This window comes from Etheostoma cragini, chromosome 11, assembly GCF_013103735.1.
Source record: "Etheostoma cragini isolate CJK2018 chromosome 11, CSU_Ecrag_1.0, whole genome shotgun sequence".
Taxonomy (NCBI): Eukaryota; Metazoa; Chordata; class Actinopteri; order Perciformes; family Percidae; genus Etheostoma; species Etheostoma cragini.
Genome location: NC_048417.1, coordinates 1986677 through 1996244, shown reverse-complemented (window position 1 = coordinate 1996244; position 9568 = coordinate 1986677). Strand labels below are relative to the sequence as shown.

The following is a 9568-nucleotide window of genomic DNA, read 5'->3' as shown; positions in this document are numbered from 1 at the left end:
AGATGCTTGAGGTGCATGAGGTGCATGAGGTGCATGAGGTGCTTGAGGTGCATAAGATGCTTGAGGTTCATGAGGTGCATGAGGTGCATAAGATGCTTGAGGTGCATGAGGTGCATAAGATGCTTGATGTTCATGAGGTGCTTGAGGTGCATGAGGTGCATAAGATGCATAAGGTGCAATCCCGTGCTTCAGTACAGACTGCTCTCATCCAGTGAGTCACAGTAACACCCTACGAGGACCAGTACTGCATAGCAGCGATGTATTGGGACAGCTGAACTGGGGGGACAGTGAGGTGGGCTGGGAGAAACAGCAGGGTAGCCTGGGGCTTACTTCTCATTCCAGACCTGGAGCAGATGCTTCTTGATGAGCTCCAGAATTGAGTCCAGCCACATCCAGAAGCTGAAGGGCTTTCCTGGAATATTCTCCTTGAATAGAATAGAATAGCACAGAATACACTTCAGTGTCTATGTGGGTAAATTTGTTTTGGGTATAGTGTTACAATCTGTTGCTTTACAACACAAACATGTAGCAGAAAGAAATGTTCAAAAATCAACATAAAATCAACATATAAACATAAGATCAGCAAAGCATTAAAGGACATAACTGAAGGACACATGTGACTGTACAGGAAAAGATGAAGAATGACACACGGAAACGGTACAATGAGTCCTTTTTTTCTCATTAAAACATTACATGAGATATGTGATGCAGATAAGAAATGGATGTCCAGGGTCATCAATACAGCGTTGGACACAGAACGTGTTTCCTGATTGGCTAATAGATGGCACAACCATACTGGAGATGAGACCATGTGGTGCTTTGTGTTAAGTACTTAATAATACACACTTACCTTTGAGAACTTAGACCAGGACACTTGATAGTCACTACAGGAGGCGTGCTGACCTACAACAACATACAGTAAATAACACAAGTGTAAGCAGTGAAGTACCCAACACCCAGTAGCATGGCAGTTTAAAACAGTATCTATGGGTCCTGATGAAATGAGCAGGGTGCCGCAGACTAAGTTAATCCTTATCCTCCTACATCGGCCTCTAAAGACTATCAGCTATCATACCAACGTCATGTCTATGTGGTCTTGAATGTGCCAATAACCAGGTGAAAAAGTCCTTTAATGCCCTTCCAAACATCTCATCTTGTGTTCCAGTAATCCCCGAGTCGACAGGTAGTCTGAACGCTAGAGGGCCAACGTACCGAGGAGCTTCTCCCCCAGCATGGAGAGCTGCTCCCGGTTGAGGCCTTGGCCCGCAAAGGTGGAGAACTGCCAGCTGAGGACCTCAGAGAGCTGGTTCCAGGTGGCCCGAGGGGGGTTCCCAAAGAACGCCAAGTTCTGTGAATGACAGGAAAGAGGAAGACAAAAGGTAAGAGGAGAGGAGTGGGGACGGGGAAGTAGTTTTGGGAAAACACCTCTTGTTATGTAATGCATCACGATTCAATAGCAGACATACCGGAATTGAATGGGAAACACACAACATACTGTGGAAATTGCTGCAAGATGCAAGAGACAACTTCTCACGTTGAGCACACATATACAGAATACAGAATACAGAATAAGGGGCTGGGTCTAATGCCAACCTCCTAACGTCCCACGTCATCACATCTTCACAACATTTAAAGGGGCCGTGTTCCCTGACAGGTTATCATTAACTGTGTGACTCAAGGGCGGTAAATTACATGTCTAATTAAACAAGTGTGGAACAAAACTTGAACACAACGTGAATTATAAATGTCACAGTCACTACAATACAATAACAATGTTACACTGTGTAAAAATTGTCACATTGTTATTATGTAATCATACAAGTTGTTGGAGCTATTCATTATTTGTTATATATGTCAGAGTTAATTATTTGATTTATTTAATGTCAGTTTTCCTTGAATTATACAGCTACATAAATGTGTTTATCAGAAGTATTTTAATTGGGGTCGTTTTAGTGCTTTTGTTTTGAAGGTACCACACAGCCTTAGCCACCAGGTGTAGTCTACAAATAGAGGTGAACAGGTATATGTGTGAGGTAGACACCGGGGAGGACTGATGGGCTGATGGTTTTTTAGCAGGGACAAAGACACAGAGTTACAGAGCCAAGACGCCATTGATCCTTTACGTGAAATGTTTGTGTCCCAAGAAATTGGACGAATAAACGTCACAGAACGCCATCTCTGCCTGGACAATGAAATGTTTTTATCGCTGCGTAAGATTCCCTCCTTCGGTGCCTCAGTGGCTGTTGAACATTGAGTTTTTAGTTTGTTTTATTCAATCGGAAGACAATGCCACTACACAAGTCTCTGCAATTGTTTAAAGATAGTGAAACTTAGCTTGCATAATACCCATACATACTGTAGCAACACTTGGTTTCTCCTCTGATACCTCTCATTTCGCCGTAGCATTATGATATTGATATTGAAATATTTCCCATTTGCAGTGGGTCTTTGAGACGTGTGTTAGCTCACCCTGGGCTCATCAGTCAGAAGGTTGTACCACATGACGGACGCCCATCCTCCAGGCAGCTGGCTCACGTTGGAAATGACCACCAGAGGCAGGGAGCACGTCTGGAAGGAGTCACACACACAATGAGAACGTGACTTCAACAACAGAGACCAAACATGGAGGGACCTCTACACTGGTTCTGACCTCCAGATCGATGGTGAGACCCTGCACCGTGAAGCAAGCCTCAAAGCTGAGGTAGTGGAGCTCCTCCGTCACGGAGAGGAGACCCTGCAGGACACACAACACACACATCCAGTTCAGAGTCTGCCCCTCTTATACAGAGACATGTTAATAATGTAATAATATAGAGACATGTTAGTAATGAGCTGTTAAATTCACACATTCAGTCCCACACACACAGACACAGACAAACAATATTTGCTTAGTGGTGCTGAAGAAACAAGTACCACAGTCTAATTTAGAATAATAACAGTATTTTTAGACAATAATAATAATAATGACAGTTGAAACATTTATTTTTATTCAGGAAAACAATGCAAAACTACAGCGTTTAGAAAAACTCACTGTTTTAAAACCATTCAAATTTCCCTTCATACTCTTTTTGCATTATCAGCTGTTTTTCATGAGTAAAGGACAGATAAACACACACATCTACACTCTAATGGCGCAGCATCGGGGACAACTCGGGGTTCAGTGTCTTGCCCAAGGACACGTGAACATGGGACTACAGGGCCAGGGATTGAACCGTAATGTTGCAAGTCTCCTGTCATTTATCAATGGGGATTACAGTATTCACATTATTCTCTTACTTCCCCCCCCTTTATAAGATAAATCCCTCTCCCTGCCAGTGTGCAGTGTGTTTTAAAATGAAATACATTGAGTTCAATGGAGAATTCATTTTTTTGACACAGACATCAATATGTAATATAACACATTACAGTAGCACATTTAGCGTTATGTGATAAGATACCACTTTGCTGGTGCATTAATGGTCAACTCATGTGCATTTCCTACCTCGTTCCCCTTCGTGCCGTTGATGTATTTCTTCTCTTTCAGCTGCTGTAAGACACAAACTCAACGTCAGTGACAGGAAAACTAAAACTCAAATTCAACCTATCACCACTTTGACCAAGTGGCTAATGTATTCTGCTGTATCCAAACTGGATTTATTGTACTGGTACTGCATGATAGCTACTGAGAGCTAATACAATAATGTAAAGTTCATTAAGTTTTGGGGGAAGACAGCTTTTCCTCTTCGGTCGGGAGTAAATGGAGGACTGGCTCTGTGTAGTCTTATTATATATGTTTTCTGATAATACATGACACATAGGCATTAGTAATGTTCTGATACCAGATCGTAAAATACTCCAATACTGCCTAAAATGCTGGAAAGTACTGTAGGGTACGCAGTGATCCCATACCACGAAATTTAGCCCAGAAAGAAAACTACTTTAAATAAAATAGTTTATTTATTTTGATAATAAAAGAAATATTCTGTGGCATTAATTGCTTGTGTTTGTGTAATCTCTCACCCCCCCCCCCCCCCAGGTAATAAAGATATATCTTTATTATCTGTATTTATATTTTTTCATTACAAGTGCTTACTTTTTCTAGATTATTTATGGTCACAGGTACATATAATTTATATTATGGTTACCTACTTTTGCTATATTTTTTTAATTTACTTTTAACGTCACTTACCGCACTTTACAAAACCTTTTATTTGACGCCACTTTACACCCAGTCTATAGTCTGTTGTTTGACTGTTTCTTTCTGTGTTTTACTTGTTGGTTTGTTTTGTTTTCACTGTAGAAAACCGCTGCTGCTGTAATAAGGGAAGTTCCCCACTGTGGGATGAATAAAGTATTATCTAATCTAATCTAATCTAAAAGAAACGGAATCAGACCTTCTCTAAATATGCATAAATAATAGACAGTGTGTGTGTGTGTGTGTGTGTGTGTGTGTGTGTGTGTGTGTGTGTGTGTGTGTGTGTGTGTGTGTGTGTGTGTGTGTGTGTGTGTGTGTGTGTGTGTGTGTGTGTGTGTGTGTGTGTGTGTGTGGGGGGGGCGTACCAGGTGTCTGAACTCCACGGAGAGGCAGCCGTTGGAGTAGTCCTCTATGTCCATCACTTTAGTGTTGTTGGTCAGGATGAAGAACTGACGACTTCTGAGGAGAAAACAACAGGTAGAAAGACAAGCCTTGTGTATGTGTGTATTTGTGTATTTGTGTATTTGTGTGTTTATGGTGACGGTTTTCAGATGATACTGATGCAACTGCTGAAATCTGAGATGTGAGTCCATTTTGTGAATGGTTACAAAATACAAACTCCAATCTCAAAAGCCTCTGGATCTATCAAAGAAAAGAACTTGTTCTCAGGCTGCTGGGACAGCTTGAACTTCTAGGAGGGATGACTGTCTCCAGCTAAATATTCAGTTACAGTAAAGTATATTGTCTTGTAGTGAATGCGGGAAAAGAGCGGTTTGTGCCATAGGTAATAAAAAAAGAAATATACAATTAAACATCTCTTTGTTTACTTGCTTCTAAACTGTGCCGTGAATTTCAGTCAAAACACTTTGTAGCATTTTGGAAAGAATCCAGTTGTTGAAGCAGTACTACTGACCGCCGTGTCACAACATGTACATCCTGTCCATGGGGACATTAGTACTCACACTCTGCCGGGGGGGAGGTCCCTAGAGACACACACACACACACACACACACACACACACAAGATGATTAGATTAGCATTAAGAAAAATTAGCCTGAGGAATATGACTTTTACACTGCATAGATAGATAGATAGATAGATAGATAGATATGTAGAGTGATAGATAGATAGATAGATAGATTGATAGATAGATAGATAGATAGATAGATAGAGTGATAGATAGATAGATAGATAGATAGATAGATAGATAGATATGTAGAGTGATAGATAGATAGATAGATATGTAGAGTGATAGATAGATAGATAGATAGATAGATAGATAGATAGATAGATAGATAGATAGAGTGATAGAGTGAGATAGAAGTGGTGTCCATGTAAGTTTAAAGATAGAATACTTTATGAGTACTTTTGTGTATTTAAGTAGGCAGTAGTGCAAACCAATTACACATATTTATACATTAAAAACTCACTTGTCAAACGTGGTTTTGACTTTCAGCTGATAATCCACTTCTGGAAGTTTAACCAGGAGTCTGGGAGAGACGAGGAAGAGAGGAAACAACAACCAGCATGATGGGTAATTATTTAACTAAAGGCTGAGGTTCCATCACAGGAATGACAGACCAAAATATATGAAAGAATCATCAAAACATTACGTCGCGTGATGATACCTGACTTTGGTGGTGAACTGGACTCCGGTCTTGATGATGAGGGGTTTCTGAGGATGCGTGGGCATGCACGGCTGCTTCTCCACCACAAACGAGCTGAGAACAAACCACACCTCGTATGATTTACACAGTTTCCACCATCTTCAGTTCAGTGTGAATGTGTAGTGTCGAAAGATCTGAACATCGCGCAGACCGTTGTTAAACAGAAACGAAAGGCAGCGCTAGATCGGCTTAATTAGTGTGAAGAAGAGTCCGAGGAGACGAAAGGTAACGTCTCTAAACACAGAGTCGTGAAGGGTAGAGACAATGAGGGTGATCCCCAAAGGCAGCACTAACATGGACTAGTTAGTGTGAAGGTAGACTCAAGTGGGTTAGGGTGAGGGGGTTAGGGTTGGGGTTAAGGGGTTAAGGGTCAAGGGGTTAGCTTTAGTTTTACAGTTATCTTTGGAATTTATGGTCAATTAAGCTCATTTACAGGAAATTATACCTAATGTCTGAGTAAGAAAAGCCAAAATTAGGAATTATTGAGACTAAAATTAAAGGAATGGATGTTGATGATAACTTTTACTCAATACTATTTCAAAAACACTTCAATTTGGTTTCTTCAAATGCTATAAAATTGAATAAGACGCCCCAAAATTAATGAAAGTAGAGATGTGTACTTGGCAAAGGGCGTTGGGTGAAATCAATCATGTTATTTTGGGGAATTAAAAAGAACATTGATATAGGACAACATGTCAATTTGACCCAAAGACACCATAAGGGTTAATAAGTTAGTGTTACGTAGCGTTGATAACGTCAAAAAGTGACACCCACTGAAAAAAAGGGACAAAAACGTAAGAAAAAGTTAAAAACATTAATAAAAAGCATTTTCAATTTTGACGGGAAGACATCGTTAGTTGCGGCCCTAGTCATGATTAAAGCATCAAATTTCTAAAAACACAAAGGTGTAGGAACACTAAAAAGAGGAAAATTGCATCTGCATTACGTTGCATAGTATTGCAGTTGTTGATGACATACATGTACATTTTTAGATGCTTATTCAGATGTTTCCTGGGCCTAAGTTGAACCCGGGTGCTGCGTAACGGATCACACGCTAACAGCTGAGCTATCGAGCTAACGTGGCGTTTCGTTGAGAGTACCTCTTGATGAGGTGGTAGATGAGGTATTTGATCCGCTCCTCCATCTGAGGTCTTTGCAAGGGGATCGGGTCACTTTCGTAGGTGACCTTGACAACCAGCTCCACCAGTTTGTCCAGCTGACGCTTGATCTGGAAGAGACTCTGGGCGGTCAGAGTAAACCTGGGGGGGGGGGACAGGGGACAGACAGGGGACAGGGGACAAGGAGAGCAGCATAGATTATTTAATATTCATGACCTTTTAATGAAAGACTCAAGCCAAAAGTGCATAAGGATCATATGAGGTGTGATTGTTCATGTACTGCACAACAATGCATCCAACTATAACAACATTCAGCTCATTACTAGTCTATTTTCCCGATGTTCCACTTCAAGGATTGCTCTGGTAAGACTGGAAATTCCCCCGGATTCCCCTTAATTTGCCAGATTTCCGTTACCTTCCGCTTTCATTGTGTTGGAATTTTACATTATTTGAATATTGTGATTGGTTTAGAGAAATGCCGATAAACCAGAGCATGTTCATCTCCCATCCAGGCATGCTGTGTGGACTAGCCAGACCCTCCTCCGCAGCGCTGTGGAGGAAGGTCTGGCTATGGGAGACTGGGTTATTACCAACTCTGCAGCTGGTCCAGGCCCGTGAGCAGCGGCCCCCCGATGGCGGCGATCTGCTGCCGGCGCTTCCAGTCCTGCAGCTCGGGCTGGAGCTGAGACGTCATCAGGTCGTCGATCTCCTTAATCACGACTTCCATCTTTGACAAGATCTCCTAACAAAGGCATGCATGAGAAAACAGCTGTGATGGTTTACGAACTGTAAAGGATCAGATGTATAAAGTCTATTTGTTCACTGATGAAGTTTAATGATTTGGTGGAGACGCCCCCCCCCCCCCCCCCCCCCCCCCCCCCCGGAGAGCTTCGGTGATGATGATTCCGATGCCTACCTTCCTTTTAAAGTCGAGCCTGTTCAGCATTTCCTGCAGTCTTGTTACTTCCTGTTTCATCGTCTCAGAGTTTGGCCGAGGATCTGTTGATTCTGAGACACACACACACACAGACACACACACAGACACACACACACACAGGCGTGCAGGCACACACACACACACACACACACAAGCATGCAGGCACACACACACCCACATGCACACACACACACACACACACCAGACGCACACAGTCATGCAGGCAGCCACACACATGCACACACAGTCATGCAGGCAGCCACACACATGCACACACAGGCATGCAGGCACACACACACACACATGCAAGAACTCACACACACACACACACACACACACACACAGACGCACACAGGCATGCAGGCACGCACACACGCACCCACATGCACCCACACGCACCCACATACAGACACACACACATACACACACACACATGCACACACCCACACCCACACACGTACACGCCCACACACACACACACGCACACATAACACACACACACACAGTTTTGACATGATCCTATGTGTTGCAGGCTGTGCAGTTTTTTGCACAGTGGTAAGAAAAGTATTTTTCACAACGCGTGCACATCGTGTAACAGGCCACACCTCGAGACTGAAGGGTTTTGTAGCGGAAATCAAAGTCATCCTGTATGTCCTCGATGAATTTCACAGCCTGGTCCATCAACTAGACAAAGACAGACATTTAAGTTTTAACTTAATTGGATGGAAATGTGGTAGTTTAGTGTCTGTTTGGGTGCTTTACCTGCACGCTGGCCCTTATGTTCCCGACTCTAGTGTCCATGTTCTTCTGCCGCTCGAAGGCCACTGAATTCTGCAAGGATTTCTCCAGTGGACCCTGTTGGAAAACATTGTGTATAGACGTATATATCTCACTGTTTTGTTTTTACTTTTTTTTTTTATTGGCCATTGGTCTAACTACATCTTTCGGTGTAAGAAGGACAGGTACCGCGGGTCCTTCACCCCGGCCTCTGTCAGACTCTACAACACCTGCACCACCTGATCATGCTGGAGTTCTGGTCCTGTTTTTCATTCAATCCACACACTCTCTGTATATTTTCATCTGTATTTACATTTTTTCATTACAAGTACTTACTTTTTCAATATTATTTATGGTCACAGGTGAATATAACTTATATTATGGTAACCTGCTTTTGCATTATTACTTTAATTACATATTCAATTTAATTTGAACGTCACTTACTTACACTGCAATGTTGTTTTCTTGGACTATGGCAACCGCACATTACTTTGTTTTAAAAACCTTTATTTGACGCCACTTTACTTTACTTCAGTCTACCTTCTGGTCATTGTCTACTGTTTGCCGGTTTTACTTGTGTGTTTACTTGTTTCTTTGTTTGTTTTGCTTTGTTTTGTAGAAAATGCTGCTGTAAAAAGGGAATTTCCCCGCTGTGAGATGAATAAAGTATCATCTAATCTGATCTAATCTGATCTAATCTGATCTAATCTGATCTAATCTGATTTGATCTAATCTGATCTAATCTGATCTAATCTTTGACCTGTCTGTAAAATCAGGGGATGATGAGTCACCAAGCTCAGAGACCCGGGACTCAACACCCCCCTCTGCTCTGAGACCCGGGACTCAACACCCCCCTCTGCTCAGAGACCCGGGACTCAACAGCCCCCTCTGCTCA

The 9568-nt window shown here is 42.2% G+C and overlaps 1 protein-coding gene across 2 annotated transcripts in view; it reads right to left on the bottom strand.

The window, feature by feature from the left end:
* stat4 (signal transducer and activator of transcription 4) overlaps positions 1-9568 on the bottom strand; it is a 28531-nt gene that overhangs the window by 5851 nt on the left and 13112 nt on the right. The window contains exons 5-19 of one of the 2 annotated variants that reach the window (XM_034884598.1): positions 8659-8751; positions 8502-8580; positions 7876-7967; positions 7550-7701; positions 6942-7100; positions 5803-5895; positions 5605-5664; positions 5137-5157; positions 4540-4633; positions 3482-3526; positions 2651-2734; positions 2470-2568; positions 1213-1348; positions 851-903; positions 331-425 (exon numbers count right to left, since the gene is read on the bottom strand). In XM_034884598.1, the coding sequence (XP_034740489.1) occupies positions 331-425; positions 851-903; positions 1213-1348; positions 2470-2568; positions 2651-2734; positions 3482-3526; positions 4540-4633; positions 5137-5157; positions 5605-5664; positions 5803-5895; positions 6942-7100; positions 7550-7701; positions 7876-7967; positions 8502-8580; positions 8659-8751 (1355 nt within the window). The remainder of the gene's footprint in view (positions 1-330; positions 426-850; positions 904-1212; positions 1349-2469; positions 2569-2650; positions 2735-3481; positions 3527-4539; positions 4634-5136; positions 5158-5604; positions 5665-5802; positions 5896-6941; positions 7101-7549; positions 7702-7875; positions 7968-8501; positions 8581-8658; positions 8752-9568) is intronic. The other variant, XM_034884599.1, reaches the window with a different exon arrangement.